This window comes from Polistes canadensis, unplaced genomic scaffold (genome assembly GCF_001313835.1).
Source record: "Polistes canadensis isolate GaletaPanama2010 unplaced genomic scaffold, ASM131383v1 scaffold_4, whole genome shotgun sequence".
In the NCBI taxonomy this organism is placed as follows: domain Eukaryota; kingdom Metazoa; phylum Arthropoda; class Insecta; order Hymenoptera; family Vespidae; genus Polistes; species Polistes canadensis.
The window spans coordinates 16,342-35,550 of NW_014569551.1; the positions used below are offsets into that span (position 1 = coordinate 16,342).

The window sequence follows — 19,209 nt, forward strand, 5'->3', positions numbered from 1 at the left end:
GATATTATATATTATATAATTCAAATAGCAATCACAATTATTTTTAGAAAAGCATATCTCGATCAATCACTAACTTTGCGATAATACACCCGTACTTAAATCAAATATTTTATCTTATTTATTTTATCCATGCATTTTTAAAAATAAAACGCATAATAATGTTGTCTGTAATTAAATTTTTCACATACACAATACTATAATTCGAATTAAAAAAAGGAAAAAAAAACATATATATATATATATTAACTAATTAAACTATATCAAAATTTTATGCATAAATGTGTCCTACAAATAATTATCGAGAATTATAGGAACGTATTTAACATATTGATCGCCACGTGTTTCACATGGGGGCCAAAGTTAACCCTTTGTAGCATTAGTCAATCCAATATGACACATTTATACTTATACTCGTCGTATAGTTTCTTTTGTCAATCTAACACAAATATAAACTTTATCACCACCTGCACATTTGAACATTTCAATGAAATTTTAAACAAGATTTATCGATCTTTTCGGGTTACTTGGCACATACAATCAACGTGTTAAATAATTTTCTTTTATTTCGTTCTATAATCCTCGTAATTATAACACGTTTACGTACAATGTATATATATATATATATATATATACACACACGCATGTATACATACATATGTATATCTAAAAAAAATTATCTCTTATCTGATATATTTACGATAAATTTCTGTATTATTATTATTCAACGAAAATCTTCTTAATCGATACTTAATGCTAAAAACGTTAAAAATCGTAATAATATTTGTAATATATATTTCAATGAGAAAGATACAAGAGAGAACAATTAATAATATGTTAGAATAATAAATAATACACCATCGGATTAGTTTATAATTTATATACAAATGTTTTGAGGCAAGTATAGTTTAATATAAATTCGTTCGCACGGAATGGTACAATTCTTAAATGGTGTCTGTAGACATTCATACGAGGCCTTTTTGCATGGACGATTCGTATTTGAATCGTTAAGAACGAAATAATTAACACAATGTATATTATTCTATGTAAATACTCGTCTCTACATATTATATATATCCTTGAAAAATAATATTTAAAACTAGTAGTCATTTTTTTATCTGTCTTTCACCATTTATGGAAACAATTATAAAAACTATATTTAGTTTTGCCTTGGGCATACTTATAATTAAAAAAGAAACGAACAAACACATATTTTCCATTTATCGCGATAGAACGTTTTCGTTTTTAAAAAGATGCCATATACTTTTTCATATGTACACTCACAATACGAGATTTGTAACAATAATTTTTTCTTTTCAACAATGTATCCCTTAAATTATTGCATTTTCTTTTTACGTTAAATATAATTTATCTATCCTACAATCTTCTAAGATAAAATTTGTATATAAAAGCTATACGTTATAATGATAATAATAATAATAAAATGCAAATCGACCTATTAACACGCGAGATACATGTTACACTTTACATTTATTGGAATGTACAGACACGTTTTATCAAAAGTTACAAATTATTTAATAAGAGTAAAGCTATTTAAAAATATTATTATTTTCTAAGTTCAGTATATTATATTTAAATATAATATAATCACATAAGCTATTACTATAGCATAAAAGGAACACATTTCTAAGTGGCTCAATCTATAATTAAAACAACGTATTGTGTAATCATTGTATAATAAAGTTAAATAAATTAATTTGATCTATATATATATACTTATGAAATAAATTAAAAATTAAAGTGTATCGAAATAATAAAAATGAAAGAATTAAATAACAGCTCATTGATGTGACTTACCATCTCACGGCCAAATTAAATTAGCTACTTTGGGTAAGGTGAGAGCTATGATAATAGTCGACACAAGATTAACGCAATGATTATCCAATAATTGTTTACCACTGATATGTTTAACTCCTTTCCCTGGCTTTGCAACTATAAATCCTTCTTCGTCTATTCCTATAGAAATATTTGCAATAAATTAGCTTGTAAATATGTTAGGATATTGATTGTAATAATAAGCATTGTTTTATGCTTAATACCTGTATATTGTAACGTTGCTCCTAATATAGAATCTATTAAACTACCGATCAGTCCTGCCATTCCACATATGACAATAACAGGCCATTGTGGTGCTGCTGATTCAAGTGCAACTGTATCAACTGTGTATAATATAGTGAGATAAGAGGTCAAGCCTACGATTAGTCCACCAAGAGTAGAAAACAACAAACCAAACCACGATACTCCCCCATTTGTTCCTTAAAATATTAATCCATCCCATTTCTATAGATACATTTCAATTTGAATATTTTCAAAATATTTCATTCACTTACCACGAGGTACTCGTTTTCTTGTTGTAATTAAAAATGGATCACCGGTACCAATTACCGTACCAAATTCCGATGCCCACGTATCTCCGTTACAACAAGCAAATGATGCTGCAATACAATGCGAATGAATTTAAATGAAACATTTAAAACTTATCATGTGAATTAATCTCAAAAGTATAAATATTAATTTACCTAATATTCCTATAGATAACCATGAACTTCTATAATATTTATCAAAATCAATAGGACGTTCTCCGCATCCCACATCCAAAAGATACAACAAAGCTAAATGAGTAGCCACTCCTGCGTTACAAACTACATGAGCCCATGACCTCTGTCCACCTTCCTTAAAATCTCTTTCTTGATTCTTTTTTATATTCGAACGAAATTTAGTTGCCTTAGATCCAGTAACAAAAAACGTCGCTAAAGATATTAAATGACATAAGTTGGTCAGCGTCAATATAAAACCTACCACCATTCCTGTAAGAATAAATTTATTAAATGATTAATAAATATAGTATCGATATTAGAATACAGTTAATTCTGCACATTAAATCGCAGTATAAGTAATTAATGTGTAATATATAACTTATTACCAGCAAGAGCTCCATTTAAATTCATACTCTTTTTTCTTAATCCCCAAAACATGAATAACAATGGAATTATAACAGCAGCCAACCATCTCCATGGTGGAATCATTTGCGAGAATTCTATAACAAAATATTTATAATATTAATAAAATGTTATTCGTAATTATAAATGGAGAGAAAATGAAAATAAAAAGTATACCTTCATTATTATAATTGTCAGTATCCGATGATAGAGTTGAATAGAGAACATTTATCGACCAAAACATCATTGATGTTGGAATAGCACACGCACTTATTAAAATTGGTAAGAAAAAGTTGAAATTTTTAATTTTGTTGCCTCTACGCAGGACCATTCCAAACTGCTTTTGAAAGAAGCAAACATGGGTATATATATATATATGTATGGGTGTGTATATATTCCATAAATCAGTCATGTGAAATAAACCTTGACTTTTGATCGAAATCCTCCTATAATATTGCATAACATTAATGATGTCCGTTAGGTGAAAAACAGAAAAATAAAAATAATAACTTGATAAGAAAAACACTTAAAATAAATATAATATAAATGTGTCTAACCAATGAATAATTTAAATGAAAATTTGTTTGTTTTCTTATCTTTACGATAAATATTATCAATAAGAAGTAAAAATAAAAATATGTATATATATTAATATTCATATATATGTGAATATATAAATTGAATATATAAAATAAATAAAATTTAACTTTATAATAATAATTCTAATAAGTTAACGAAAATAAATGAATATATGTAATATTATGAATATATATTCTATAAACACATTAATTATTTGGTTAAAAGTGTTATTCACCATTTACCACATCCACAGTTGACACAGTTTCCACTTTCTATTTGGAAATTACAGATTGTTGAAATTAAACAAAAGATTAGTTCTTTTAGTATTTCCAATACTTCCAATATTAATACTCATCAAATTCATTACGACTCGTGATAATACTAAAAACAAAATCAATATTTAATCACTTGTTTGCATTATGATAATTAATTCGAAATAACTTCTTAGATTAATTTTTTAACTAAATATTATAATTATAAACTACAGATTTACCTTTTTTTATTGTCTAAAAATAAACGGTTCTCTTGAAAATATGTTATGTTAAATATTATTTATTAACCTATTATTATTTTTTCTTCGCACTTTAACTGGAACACCATCATCACTTAAATAACTAAATACCTACTAGCGACTACAGCGACCTGGTGCAGAAAATAATGTAATTACATATTAATTTAAAACAAATTTTACAAACATTGTTTCACTTGTGTTTTTTTTTTTACATACTTTTTATAATTTTTTAATTTTTATTTGATCTGTGTATATATATATCTTCTTTCACCTAACTGAACCACCATGAATATATGATAAATCGATTATTCCGTATGATAAAAGAAAATGTGTCTAAGGAAGATAATAATATTTTGTTCGAAGGAACCAATAGAGAGAAATTTTGTCTAAAGGTCATTATTTTCGAGATATCAAGGTCATCGTATTGCTTTCTAAATGAAACTACATATTTTTACTGGAACAGTCTTATAACTTATACAAAAAAACTAATCCAAGTAGGTGCAACATAAACTTTGCTAATTACTGTTAATATTATTCGAAAATTATTTAAATTTATATTGTAATGCACGTTAATTTTGTAGTTTAATTAAATCAATTTTTAAACATATATAACTTGATTTTTCATTGACTAATTAAAAAGCCTCGTGAAAAATAATGGTTCGTGGTTGAACAAATTTTTAAAATGTTAATCTAAAAAATAGTCAATAGATCGTTTAAACTTTCCTTTAAAAAAAGATAAGATATATTATAATGCATAATAAGAATTATTAAACTGGATGCTTTTGAAAGAACCAAAAGTTATATTTAAAACACGTTAAACTGTTTTTTACATTTTGTAAAAAAGCGTTTAATTTATATAATGCTAACAATAGGCAATTTATGATAAACCGAATTAGAAAATAGAAAAAAATTTGTTAATGATATTATATTCAGCTAAATAATTTTGATTATTATAGGACTACGTTGCCAGCTGTCTCTTTGAATGTATTAATTTAATAAAAATTCTTTGAATGATAATAGAAACATTTTCAAAGTATAAATATTAATTGCTTAATAATGATATTGTAATTTGATTATAATAATACTATTATAATGAAAAAATATAAATGTGTACGCATAAGTAATAAGCAAAGTTTAGATTGAAAATGAGCCAGCTTTAATGAAAACAAGATATTCAAGATATTACATTGAATTATATACAAAATGATTATCTCTTTCTTCATTTATTTGGTAATGATAAATGAAGATTTGATGAATAATTTTCAATAGGACGATGTGTTTAACTATGATAAATATGTACATTTGATTAAAATTTCTCTAATCATAAATGTAAATTTTTAAGATATATATTTATATATTGAACAAAAAGAAAAAAAAGAAAAGGAATGAAAAAGATAAATAACACGATTATTAACCGAGTACCAATATTGAATTATTGGAACTAATTATAATTAAAATGTTATATGATTAATTAAGTTCGATGCTCAATCATGTAATGAGTGTATAATGCAATACAAACAATTGAGCAGGAAGAGTGTATCTCTAATTATATATTATTAGAAAAATATTTCCATTATATATTTTTGTAAGTTTATATTAACAAGATTTTCTGTATTAATATTATTATTATATAACATATAACAGTTTTGAAAAAATCGTTTGCTGCCGAGCTCGAGTACAAAAGTTACAGTAGTATGTATAAGTGATTTGTATAATTTCTTTTTTTTAAAATTGTTTTTCCACTTTTTTTTTTTTTCAATTTCCTTTTATTCTTTTTATTTTTTTTCCTTTTTTCTTACGGTGTTTTTTTTTGTTCAATACAGACCTTTTACTGCAATAGTCCATTTCATAATACATGTTAGAATACAAAGAAACTAATTATAATAATGTAATATATATATATTCGTATTTTTTTTTTGTTATCATGCACGTTTAATCATTTACACAATTGCGACTTAAACATTTTCACTGATGAATATTTCAATTAGCAATGAAGAAGTAAATAGAAAAAAAATTATACAATCACAAATTGCAATTGGTTTTAGAATCCAACACAGAGTGATTAATTTTTATATCGCAATGAAAGTTATACAATGTTTTTTTAAACAACATAATCTCTTAACGAGACGACATTTAATTTGAAATGGTTTTTTTTATTTGTTTTTTTTTTTTACTTATATTATCGGTATTAAAAGATTAAGCAAACAAATTAAGAAACAATGAAATCACCATGTTCCAATAAATATGGTATTTCTTTTTTTTTAACTAGCATAATATAATCTTTTATATCTAAATATAAAAGTTGCATAATATATTTTTTTTTTGGAAACTCCCCAAAAAAAAAGAAAGAAATAAATAATTTAAGTCATCATCGGATTATAATGAATTATCAAAATTGTCTGTTCTTGTTTTTTTTGTTTCTTATATGCGTATGTATGTATGTATGTATGTATATATATACATTTATAGAATAGCACAAAATGTCACTTGTATGTGCGGTTGAAAATATATAAAAATGAATAAGTTAACTATCATTTTCCGATTTAGTCATGCCACTGACATACTGATATCTAGCACAGACATGTATCAGTCATTTAATTATTATGTAGATATATTATAAATATTATTATTACTATTTTTTGTTACCTTTTCTTTTTCTTTCTCTTATATATGTGAAAATATAATAATGTTTACACTATATACAAATAAGATGATATTAGAATCAACCCATATCAAATGAAGCAAATAACATGAACAATCTTGACAGTGTGTTTTATTAATTATCGCAGCAGCGTCCATATAATTTTGATAGTCTCGAAATCTAATGAATAGTTAAGAATGAAGTTTGTTTTGTTAGAAACATTCTATCTTTTTCTCTAAAGTGTCATAGTATTTTAAGTATTCTTGTATATAATACAAATGGACTAAGTTTTTTTTACGTATAAAACTTTTTCAACGATGAATATTATAATAATAACGATGTGAATTGTATTGTATGTAATACCACTGCATTGAATTATTATTCATAGATTTTCTTATGAGGAAAAAAATTACCCCAATCACAATCGTATGCAATAATTAATTTACTGAAGGATAATTCGTAGATAATTCTTTTTTAAATCTAGTTCTCTAATCGATTTTTAATTCGCAATTTATCTAGCATACAATTTTGTTGAGATTGTTTTTTTTTGTTTATTTATTTATTTTATTTATTTTATTACCGTTTAATATAAAAAATTTCTTTTATATATATATATATATATATTAATTCGACGTGCATTCGACCATCATTTCGATAATTATTAATCATAATTTTTGTTCGCATTGAAATGCTATAAGATTTAATCGATTATTTAAATGTTAGATAATAGAGTATTAAAATTGTTGATTCAGTATCGTCTCTGCTGATCATGAAAGGATACTCATGTCAGATTAAACACAAAAATTTCATACCATTGTTTAAGTATGTATGAAAAAGAAAGAGAAAAAAAAAATAATATTATTATTACATATAAAGACGTTGAAACTTAAAAATTAACGTTTTCCCGTAAATTTAACTTAATAATTAATTTCATTCACACAGACAATCAAACACGATCACAAAATTCACATATGTCTCTGTCATACACGCTTCTTAGCAAGTGTATGCTTCATAAATAATTCATTTAAGTATTTTCTATAAAGATACCTCTGTATTTCCGCTAGATACCAGGCATTGCCAAGATACAGGTTCTGCGTATTCGCGCGCTATTAACTCATCGGCAAGAGAAATTATCTGAAAAAAAAAACACACACACAAATAATAAAATAGGATTCAAATGATTAATTATATCTAATCGATTATATTAATATTAATAAATAAAAAAAATAATATATATATATATATGTACCCCATGTTTGCCAATATTGAAAAACAGATTTACGTGCACTTGCGTATCAATATAGCCTACGATTTGTGCCAGTCCTACACGTCCTGTAACTATTTGCTCTAAGACATTCAACGAGTCCGGGTGCCACTCGCCTAATAAAAAAAATCATACAAAATGAAAAAAATACAATCCAAATAATATATATAATTGTAAGTATAAATATTAAAATAAACTATAATACTTACCATTTTTCGGTCTTACATGAGCGAGGAATACTTCGACCGCTTGGAAAGGTAAAGTGAGAAAATCTGTCCTTATTTGTCTGAGACTACAATTGGGATAAGTACGATAACCGCCATGATCAACTAGTCGTACTAAATTAGTTTCCCCACGAGAATCAGGATCCACAACGTATACTCTAGCCCATTTGCCATCATCCACGGGAGCAGCAAGTATCATTCCCTCTGTTGAGAATAATATTCAAATATTACAAATAATTGAAATATCAAATAAGACATTAGATAATATATGAACTATATATTAATTTTATAAATAATAATTGTCAATTTACTTGTTACTTTATCTGGCATAGGTGGTATCGCAGAATTGTATAATTCGGCCATGTCTGTATCTAATTTTCGTAACATAGGATGCGATGGGTGCGTAGGAATGTGTACAAAAAATCTGTTTGGTTTAATAACATAACACACGGAAACATCGTTATTCATTGCTTCGATTAAAAATAATTCCTTGACCGTAGGTATTACAGGAATTATTTCTCCTACCACCGTCATAGGTATTATTTGTTGAAGCGTTAAATCAGGATATTTTTTCTCAGGAAATTTTCGCCTTATAATATCCAAAGCAATACTGATGCCTTTGTTAGAACCTTGGATAGCACAAATCTTCTCATTCATTGACATAGGATAACGTTTAACGATAATATATACGCCAGATTTAGTACGAATATTATGTAAGAAGGAACCATTGCGACCTATAAGTTTACCAACTAAATCATTGCGAATAGCAAACTCGTACACATATTGCATAGAGTCATCTTTCATTTGTCCTTCTATGCTTCCACCTGTAAAAATATAAATATTAAATATAACAGATTTAATAATATAAATTGTATGTTCACATTGTAATAATAAATATTCACCTTTTCCACTATCCGTACTTCCTTCACTTCTAGCTTCATCCGTAACGCTTCCTTCCAATACACCAGAAACTGGACTATAATTTGCCGAATCTCTTTCTGACAATGCTTGAGTTTGATTTTTATTTTCTTCCTCTGGCGGATAATTTTGTATTTGTTCCGTTTGTTCATTATTTATATCTGATGTATGATTAATCTCATTTTGCTTATCCATGGAAGGTGATAATAATTGTTCGTTATTCTGTTGTTCTATATCGATATTATTTACATATACATTTTGCATATTTTCGCTGTTATTAGTTACATTATTGTAATAATTAGTAGTAGTGTCAACATTTCCGGTTGCCATTTGAAATTCGCTAGCATCAGGATGATTTTCGTATAATACTTCATTGTGACAGATATTTTCAACATTCCCGTACCAAGAATGAATTTCTTCCAAAGAACTTGGGACAGGCACCAAAACAGGTAATGCTGCTAATGGCATCATTGTTGATATACCTATTTTTTGCTCGCTAATTTCTTTACAATTATTAATTGGTTCTTCTATACTCTGAGCATGTAAACTCGAGTAAGAATCATTGGCATTAATACCAGAATCAGAAAGATTAACGTTCTCCCTCGAAGAACTAGCTTTTAATTTGTCGATGGTCTCTAACACGTTTGATGTGCTTATTCCACCAGGATCAGCTCTGTCTGCGCTTTTTCGCTTGTACCAGAAAAGACCAACGATCAAAGCAACAGCCGGAAAGCTCCACTTTATAATTTGATAATGTATGGATGACATATTTCAAATCCACGGTAAAAACTATTGATAACAGTTTCGTTAATCTGAAATACAAAAACAAAAATAAAATTAATATTATCGAATATTGTGTAAAAAAAAGAGTTTATTAACAATTTATAACACATTGGCGTAATAATTTAATTCTCCTATTGTTAAACAATATTACGAGAAATATCGAAGAAGTTTTAATCGCGTCAAAAACGCATTGTTGTATTTTTTTGAATATTCACGCCATTTTATATCGTGAGCCTAGCGTAGTAAAAACATTATTTCCGGTTTTAAAAGACGCACGTTTTCGTTTCACGATAATATTATCGATAAGAGCAGAATTGCATAAATTTTTTTTTTTTTTGTCTTTTTCAAACGAGTGCACGATAAAATGACGATTCTATAAACGAAGTTATTCCAATTTCAAAAGCTATCTTATTTCGTAAAATTTGTTCACACGCGAAAGAAAGAGATAGAGAGATAGAAAAGCGCGCGTAAAATTGAATTCACGCGTTACAATGTAAAATGTTAAAAATACAACTAACAAAAATGAACAAATAAATAAATGGATAAATTAAATAAATGTTTAAATCTACTGTTATAATATTCCATGATTTTTCTTTTTTTTTTTATTATTATTATACGAAACGTTAGAAACTTTTTTTTTTCTACCTAACACGAATAACCAAAAGATGAAAAAGAAAATGGGGTGCTGTGGGAGTAAAAAAGGTTCAAGGATTCAAGGATTACAAAAGGAAAATGTTGCCTTAAGGGATCGCAGGTAAAAATGTTAGAAAAACGAAATAGATTTGACAATAAAAAGGAGAAGATTATTCACAGTTCGAACAGAATACTTTGAGAGAAAGTAAAAAGTTTCTTTTATCTATAGTTCAAAAAAATATTCGTTATTGTTATTATAATTTCATAAGGGGATGAAAGATAATGAGGAAGAACAAATGTGTCTTACTACGATTTTAACTATACAATGAAAAAGATACATAATAAATTAAACAAAGACGAGACAAAATAATATTATATTCATAGAAATAGAGAAACACATAGACACACACACACACACACAAGAAAAATGCATCAAAGTAAATAATTGTAACATTAAAACGTGGATTTATTTATCTTTATCCAATGAAATTGGTTAACTTATCGATCGAGTAGTTAAGATAATTATAGAAATCGATTAGTTCGAGATAAAAGATTAATATAGAATTTCGTGAGAATATCAACTCAAAGTTTAATAAAAACCACGTATTCTTCTTCTTTAAATATTTCTAATGAAAATTTAATGAAATTGCGAGAGTGAGCGAGCGAGCGATCGAATGATAGACGAAAAACAAAAAAGTGTGAATTAATATAATTAAACGATTGAAAATATATATAAAAAAAAAAAAAAAAAAAGAAGAATAAATCTCTGTCGTAACAGAAATCGGTTTGGAAATCTTAACCTATATTCCCCCATTTTCCTTCTTTCGGGTAGAAAATCTTAGGGAATGTCCCGAGGAAAAAGCTAAGGGAAGAAAAGAATATAAATGGGTGTGTGTCTATATATATATATATATATATATATATGTGTGTGCGTGTATTATATAGAAAGAAGAAGCAGCAAACAAGTTTCTAGAAATAAGGGAGAAAGGGATGACGCTTATGCTGTTTGGCCATATTTTATATAATAACAGCAATATAAACTTACCAAGAGATCCATGATGATTAATAATAACAATGTTTATTCACTTGCACAATTTTAAATTAATGTAAAACACCCACCACCAAACAAAAATCAAAAAAACTATAACATATGATTTTTTTTAATTAAAACGAAAAGATACGAAGAAACGAAAATTACAATCAAATTTAAAATAAGATATCTTTCGACGAGTAAACAAGTGGAGGGGGGAGGGGCGGAAGGTAGGATGATACGAATATTAGAAAAAAAAAAAAAAAAAAAAAGAAAAAAACCGCGCACACCGGTAATACAAAAAGAAGAAGAAGGAAAAAAAATAATATAATAACCGTAAGAACGTTTCTTTTTTTTTTTTTGTTTCGAAAATAGTGCGATAAATTGAAAACTAATTTTATCAAATAGCACGTTAATTTTTCAATCGAAAAATCAAATTAATGGAAAAAAAGAAAAAAAAAAAAAAGAAAAAAAAAAACGTAAGAACCGCCGGTTGTTGTTGATCGGGGATGGTATCGTAAATTTTTGTTGAAAAAAAATGTGGAATGATCAGTGAAAGAAACAGATGGAAGACTTAAGAGAACACTGCCGTTTGTAGGCTTGGCACAAGACGAACTGAACGGATTTTCCAATACACGTGGTTATATTGCTCGAAGATTGCGGATAGGTGAAATGAGGTAGAGTGAAAGAGGGGGAAGGAGAAAAAGGCTTGTGCGCATGCGCGAACAACATTAAGGGATGTTCACAACGGAACAAGTTCGATCGTAGCGGCATTTCATGCTCGTCAAATTTCCCTTCCAACAATTTCAATTTTACCAAATATTTGACCAATACCCCCCTGCCTGTTGAATTATATTTTAAAGACCACCCTCCCCCCCCATTACCACTCCCACTGCCAACCCCCAATTCTTCTTACTTAAACTTTTAGGAACCATCAAAAGTTATTTTGCCACCTCTAGTACCAACCCTTAGAAAAATGTCCCCAAATTCCCGGAACCTTCCACGTTCTTTTTACATTTCTTTTTTATATTCCGAAAATAGGAAACGAAAAGCTGATAAATAATGCAACATTCGTCGAATTGTTACTGTATATATATTGTTTTTTTTTTATTTTAATATTTATGTATTTTATATATGTGATATATGGAATTTGAAAATATAATTTTATGAATTATTTTCTTTTGTGTCAATGAAATTAATAGAATGTTATTTAAATAAATGAAATAAAATAAGGGAAGAAAAGTTTATGTATTAATTTTAAGCTCGTTTAATTATTTATATTTAATGATTATAATTTATCTACGATATATTTATATAAAAGATATGTGTTTTATTTTTTTAATATTATATTATATTTTAATTTATTTCTTTCTTTTTTTTATTATAGTGATTTTACAATTTGAGAATATACTTTTATTCCTTTTTTTTATTTTTATATATATATAAATACGTGTATATAATTTAATTTAAACAAAATCGAACAAAATAAGGAAAAGTTTCGTACGATAGAAACGAAATTAGAAAAATTTCTCTTTTTAAGAAAATTCATTGTATCGTTCAGGTTTAATTCTATTGTATTTTAAGAAGAAGACTTTTCCCCCCTAAAAAAATAAAGAAATGGAAGAAACTGCAGGATTAGAACTGTTTCGAATGAGAAAATTCTAAAAACTTAGGAATTCTTTTCTTATTTTTCTTTTCAATACGTGAATATATACAGTCGAAATTTAACTATAGTCTTTGACAAAACTATCACTACCAATTTTTTCAATTTTTCTTTCCTTTGAATTGTTAAGTTGTTTTTTTTCCATTACCTCGGATTTATTCAACGTAACGCAAATCAAAAATAAAAAGAAGAGTGTATATATATTTTTCTTTTTCTTCTTTTTTTTGTTCGTTAAAAAAACGTCCAAATTATTGTTACAAAAAATAAATAGGATAATTTAAGCATTTATATATATATATATATATCTCATAAAATCGATAGGAAAAATTATAAAACTATTATTACAGATGATATACGAGACATTTGTGCGGGCGCTCAAAGTAATATTAGATGATGGAAAAAAAAGGACATCTAACTAATAAATACGTTAGATTAAAGAATTAGAAAGGTAATAGTCTAACGAATATCGATATTCAATTTCGGTTTGGTTTCGTTCGTGAAATAATATGAAATCTAAGATGACGATTAGGTAATTGTATTAAAATACAACTCAACCTGTTACTTTACGTTTACAATGATTTCTAATATATTTTATCATTTTGTTTCTTAAATATAAATGAAAAAAACAAACAAAAGAATATTAATAAACGTATAAATAATAAACTAAATTTTTAGATATACAAAAAAAAATATATATATATTTATAATATTAATTATATATTAATTAAACTTTCACAAAAAATAAAAATGATTATTAATACGTTCCTTTAAAGTGTACGATTGTTTTTCGGTATACACTTAAAATTAATTGTGAAATTCTTATTTCTACATAAAATGATATTTTTCTCATTAACAGATAAAGAAAGTTCTAATGATTATCTCGACATAATAATTTTTTAAAATTGTCTATAACAACGTTTTAATTACTTTTTAAATCGTTAACTGATATCGATTAAACGATATAATTGCATTTAGATTATCATGTCGAGATGTTTCATCAATTTTCATTAAAATATTTAATAAATACTTTTTAGACGTAAGAATAAATAAATAAATGTAATAAATAAATAAAATAAATAAATAAAATATATACGTATTTGTATTAATTTTTTTTTTTATATTTACCTGAAAGATATTTTATTTCTATTTAAATAAAATAATCATATATCGATGTTTTAATTAATTGAACAATTAATTACCGTTTATAATTGAATTAAAAAAAAAAAAAAGATTCTCGATTGATTCGAGTCATCTGTAAGATACGCTCGTGTGTACTCGAGCGTACACGTGTGTATACATGCGAAGATTCCTTTACGTTCATTCATGAAACACGATTCTTCTTGAATGTATTGTCACGGTTAAAGAAGAACAAGAAGAAAAAGCGAGAATTCATAATAAACAATACTAAGCAAACTATGCACACGAACGCGCGCGCGCGCGCGTGCATGATATAACAAATTATTTTTCTCACGCACAATCAATAGTAATACAATATTTAATTTGGGGAAAGAAACAAAAAAAGAAAATAAGAAACCAATAAAAAAAAACCCTAATGCACATTGACAATAAAAATAAATAAATAAATCAATCAATTTGTAATTTAACATACAAAACACACATACAACACACACACATCCGAAAACAGGATTTCTAGTATCAAACCCCACCCTCTGGAAAAAAATAATAACTAGAAAAAAAATTAAAAAATAAATAAAATGCGTGCATGTGGGGTGGGGTGGAGGGGGTAGGTTGATTGAGCTTAATCGGCCTTGTTACTTGCAGGTAAGCTTTCGAAAGGTAAGAAAAGAGATTGGCCAAGGTGATGTTGCTTTTAAGAGGGGGATGCTTTCTTGCGGTATACTGTTCGACGTAAAGGAGAAGGAGTCATGAAGTTAAAAAAAAAATGGAATCGAAACGAAACCGGTAAGCGACCGGTCGTTCGTTCGGTTCGGTTCGGTTCGTTCCTTCGGCCCTTCGAAGGTAGGAAAGAGAAAAGGGACAGGGGATTGGTCGTTTCACTTCGAACTTGTTTGCTTCATTGCAACTTCCTTTTATTTATTGGGTCTTCTTAAGTTTTCTATCATCACTAGGGGATCTAGGGAATTTAGGAACAACAATTTAATAATTCGGATGATTATTATAAGATTTAATATTATACAAATCGATAAAGGATAATTTAAACACGTTGAAATTTAATTTAATTATTTATTTCGAAAAAGTTTTTACGAGATAATGCATAGACAAACGTGTCTGTGTTTGTATCCTGGATAAAGTTAGAAAAAAAAAAGAAAAAATATGTATATTATATCGATAAACAAAATATGTATCTACAATAACGATAATAAAATATATATATATACGAAGAAGGAAAGGTTCAAATAGGAATATCGATAATAATCTATGAACAAAATTTACACATTGTGTGGCTCGTTATACAAGCAGGACATATGTATGCAAGGTACGAAGTTCAACGTGCTCTTGGAATGTCGAACCTGAACACGATAAACCCGATGAAGTAACCGTGAGCCATTGCCGAATACATACGAACAACAATAACTGCGATATAAGTGGATAATAAGTAATAAACAATAATTAAAAAAGAAAAACTTGTGTTTCAACAAACAAGTATTTTGATTGATGAAGAAGAAAAAAAATTATTTTTTCCTCCCTTCCCACCAATCCCAATTCCTGTAACTTCTTGTTCTTCTTCTATTTCTTTTAATGGATAACAAAATTGCATTACCTAAACTTTACAGTAGAGAAAGCAAATAAGATAAGGGTGATAAATATAATTCCTAAGGTCATTCCAATAGGTTTTTTTATATCATACAAACACGACATTTGGCCATAAGATAAAAAAAGGTTAGGAATGAATCATGTTTGTGTGTTATAACTTCACCGTAACACGTTTAAAGTTATTAAATGATCAATGAATCACTATGCATGTTTACATTCATTCGAATACACATTTATATATATATATTTTACCTTTTTGTGATTGTTTAAAAATAACATAAATAATATTTTTATTTATCGTAAATCATTAATCAAAATATAAATTATTGTTTTTTGTAATTTGCCGAAAAGCAAAATTATAAAATATGAAAATCAATCATTCCCACGAAGTTTGACACAAATCAAACATCGGATAATATAGTTCAAGAAAGATATGTTTTATCTTCGAATACACACGTTGAAAGACACCCGTTATACGAGAGAAGGGAGGAGACCAGAGAAAAAAAAAGAAAAAAAAGAAAAGGAAACAAAAAGAAATAAAAAAAAGTGGAGTACCGTTTGAAAAATCTAAAACTGGTCCGGTTTCACATCGATAAGACGAATCAATCCTCCTTTGGTTCGATACAATTTATAATTAACAAACATATACGTGTATGACTCTAATGCAAACCTTTCCGCCATCTTGAATGACGCTATTTTTGATTTTCTTGTCTTTATTACCGCACGGTAAAAAAAAAAAAAAACAGAAAAAAGAAAACAACAAAATAAAGAAACAAACAATATTTTGACGAGTTAAACAAACAATTAAAATAAATATTACAATAATAATGGTTAACGTGTGTGTAAAATAATAAAATATGTATTCCTACGAAATCCTGGAAGAAATAATATGTCGAAGATAAACAAAAAAAAACTGCGTATATTATTTTTATTATTAAAATTGAAATATCATTCGTTCAAATGAAATTTGTTTATTTCGATGTAACGTTAATTGATAGGAGAGAGGGAGGGGGAGAGGAAAGTAACAATGCAAAACAAAAGTATTGAAACAAATAATAAACATTAATGACGTTATATTTTTGATTATAGAATATTAGCAACAAATTGAAGGGAGAAATACTTTTGCTTACTATTATAAATGATAAGATCGAATATTACATGAGTTAACATCACGTTAACTTTGTATATATCACGTACCATGATAAACTAAGTATACAATGATAATAAAGTATAGATGAAATTGGTATTTTCCTCTAGCCAAAAATAAAAAAAAAATAAAAGAAAAGACAAGAAAATGATGATAAATAGATAAAGAATAACACAAGAAAAATACAAAATAAATGTATAGGAAAAATATTTATCAAAAATTTTATTTATTGTTTAATAAAAATAATATTAAACGGATAAGGTTTCAAGACCATAAAGGGTATTTAGGGTCGCCCAACACAATCTTGTTGTATCCAATCGTTATTGAGAGAATAGTAGTCGTGCCCAAGTGTTGGTAATGTTGGAATTGGGTGTTGGTGTTGGTAGTGGTGGTGGTGGTTGTGAATTATTTCACATACAACCACCACGAATCAAGACACGAGAGAAGGGAAAGGGAAGAGTTTAACAGGCCATAGAACGTTCTACGGATACACACGCTATTTCCAGATGTCGTTCACTCAGCGTCTTACTACTTAAATACCGTACTATTCAAGTTTCGGATTATAGAACACCATCTTATTCTTCTAATATGCTAATTCTAACCTCTTATATACGTATATATATATTTATATTTTTTTTTTTTTTAAAGCTAGACAAAAACATTACAACACAGTAACACCAACCAATCAGATCGATGTTATAAAATAATTTTAAAGAGAGAAAGAGAGAATAATACACATTTATTCAATAAAATGTAATATATATATATATATATAGAATTATATCATACTAGAGAATAGTTTACTACTGTCCATATTGAGAAATGAAAGAAAGAAAGAGAAAGGATGAAAGAGAGAGAGAGAGAGAGATAGATAAAAGCTCATGCCTCCGGCCGGAACGATTAACAGTAGCCGTTTTTTGATTGATGTATCTCGATGACTATGAAAGAATTAATATGAAAATAACTTCAATGAAAAATTTGTTTGACAAATATAAAATCGTTTAAATTGATATCGAACAAATGTTTGAATTTAAAAGGTTAAAAAAAAAAAAAGAAGGTAGGTGTATTAATGACGGTTAGAATACCGGACACGATATTTCGAACCGCGTGGCAGCATAAGATTTCTCTATTTCTGTCTCTTTCTCTCTCTCTCTCTCTCTCTCTCTCCTCCCCCATTCCCTTTCTCATTTTCTCTCTTTCCTTCTAACACACCGATAATACTATACTTACCGGTCTTCTTTTCTTTTCGTTTCTTTTTTTTTTTTCTTTTTTCTTTAGTAAAAATCTTCGCGAGGTTTAACGTTGGTGGTATATTATTATTAACACAACGATCACGATAATGATATTCGAACGATTCGTAAAGCTTCTTCGATTCTTCCGTAATCGTTCTTTTGATATAAGAAAAATTTTCGCCACGTGATCACAATGTTTTTCCTTGCCACTTCGCGAGAGTAACACAATATGGCGGCTCTATAGGCTGCTGCTGCTAGCTCGTGGCTATTCGCTGAGAACCATGAATATCATGCAAGATGATAGCGCACCTATTGGCGATTACACTAAGCTTTTATTCCTACGTTCAAATTATTTACAATCTGTATTACCCTCCACCGTTATCAACACTATTGCAGATTTTTATTTCTTTTTTGTATTTTTTCTTCCTGTTCTTAATATTTCATATATTTGATTCTATAATGATTCTAGTAATGTTCCTGCGATTATTTACCGATGATGGTAAAGGTAGATTTTTATTTATGGATAAGTACACATTATCGGTAAGGTAGATACCTTTAAAAGATTAATTAAAAACTTTGTTATCTTCACGTAAGATGCTATTTCATACGGTTTCAATACTTTCTTTTCTTAATTCGAATATAAATTAAAGGGGGTTTGGAAAATTTAATTTGTTTCTTTTATTTTATTTTATTTGAATTTGAAATAATTAAACATAGAAAATAAAAATGACGATTACGTATGGCATTGTTTTTCTACGTGACATATCATTGAAATAAAAACTTATTTATATCGAGATAAAAAATTCTAATGAAAAATGATTGTTAGAATATTTGCGATCATTTGACAAAATTTCTTTCTTTCTTTTTTTTCTTTTTCGTATAGTGTTAGAA

General features: G+C 27.2%; 2 protein-coding genes across 4 annotated transcripts; both read right to left on the reverse strand.

Moving 5' to 3' along the window:
• Positions 1 to 778: 778 nt before the first annotated feature.
• LOC106787798 (transmembrane protein 19) lies at positions 779 to 4,163 on the reverse strand. Of its 3 annotated transcripts, XM_014750483.1 has the most exons (10): positions 4,030 to 4,157; positions 3,772 to 3,917; positions 3,381 to 3,403; positions 3,135 to 3,294; positions 2,942 to 3,055; positions 2,538 to 2,825; positions 2,349 to 2,453; positions 2,058 to 2,273; positions 1,816 to 1,974; positions 779 to 1,658 (listed from the first exon to the last, which is right to left on the reverse strand). In XM_014750483.1, the coding sequence occupies exons 4-9, from the start codon at positions 3,286 to 3,288 to the stop codon at positions 1,820 to 1,822; spliced, it is 1,032 nt and encodes a 343-aa protein (XP_014605969.1). In that variant the 5' UTR covers positions 3,289 to 3,294; positions 3,381 to 3,403; positions 3,772 to 3,917; positions 4,030 to 4,157; the 3' UTR covers positions 779 to 1,658; positions 1,816 to 1,819. The 3 variants fall into 3 exon arrangements, with proteins under 3 accessions (XP_014605969.1, XP_014605948.1, XP_014605959.1); XM_014750462.1 differs by having other exon boundaries at positions 3,135 to 3,403; positions 4,030 to 4,163; XM_014750473.1 differs by lacking the exon at positions 779 to 1,658 and having other exon boundaries at positions 1,668 to 1,974; positions 3,135 to 3,403; positions 4,030 to 4,163.
• Positions 4,164 to 7,323: 3,160 nt separating this feature from the next.
• On the reverse strand, positions 7,324 to 18,586 carry LOC106787806 (KH domain-containing protein akap-1-like). The gene is made up of 6 exons (XM_014750497.1): positions 18,317 to 18,586; positions 9,079 to 9,906; positions 8,488 to 9,000; positions 8,162 to 8,380; positions 7,938 to 8,068; positions 7,324 to 7,822 (listed from the first exon to the last, which is right to left on the reverse strand). The coding sequence occupies exons 2-6, from the start codon at positions 9,860 to 9,862 to the stop codon at positions 7,724 to 7,726; spliced, it is 1,746 nt and encodes a 581-aa protein (XP_014605983.1). The 5' UTR covers positions 9,863 to 9,906; positions 18,317 to 18,586; the 3' UTR covers positions 7,324 to 7,723.
• Positions 18,587 to 19,209: the final 623 nt, after the last annotated feature.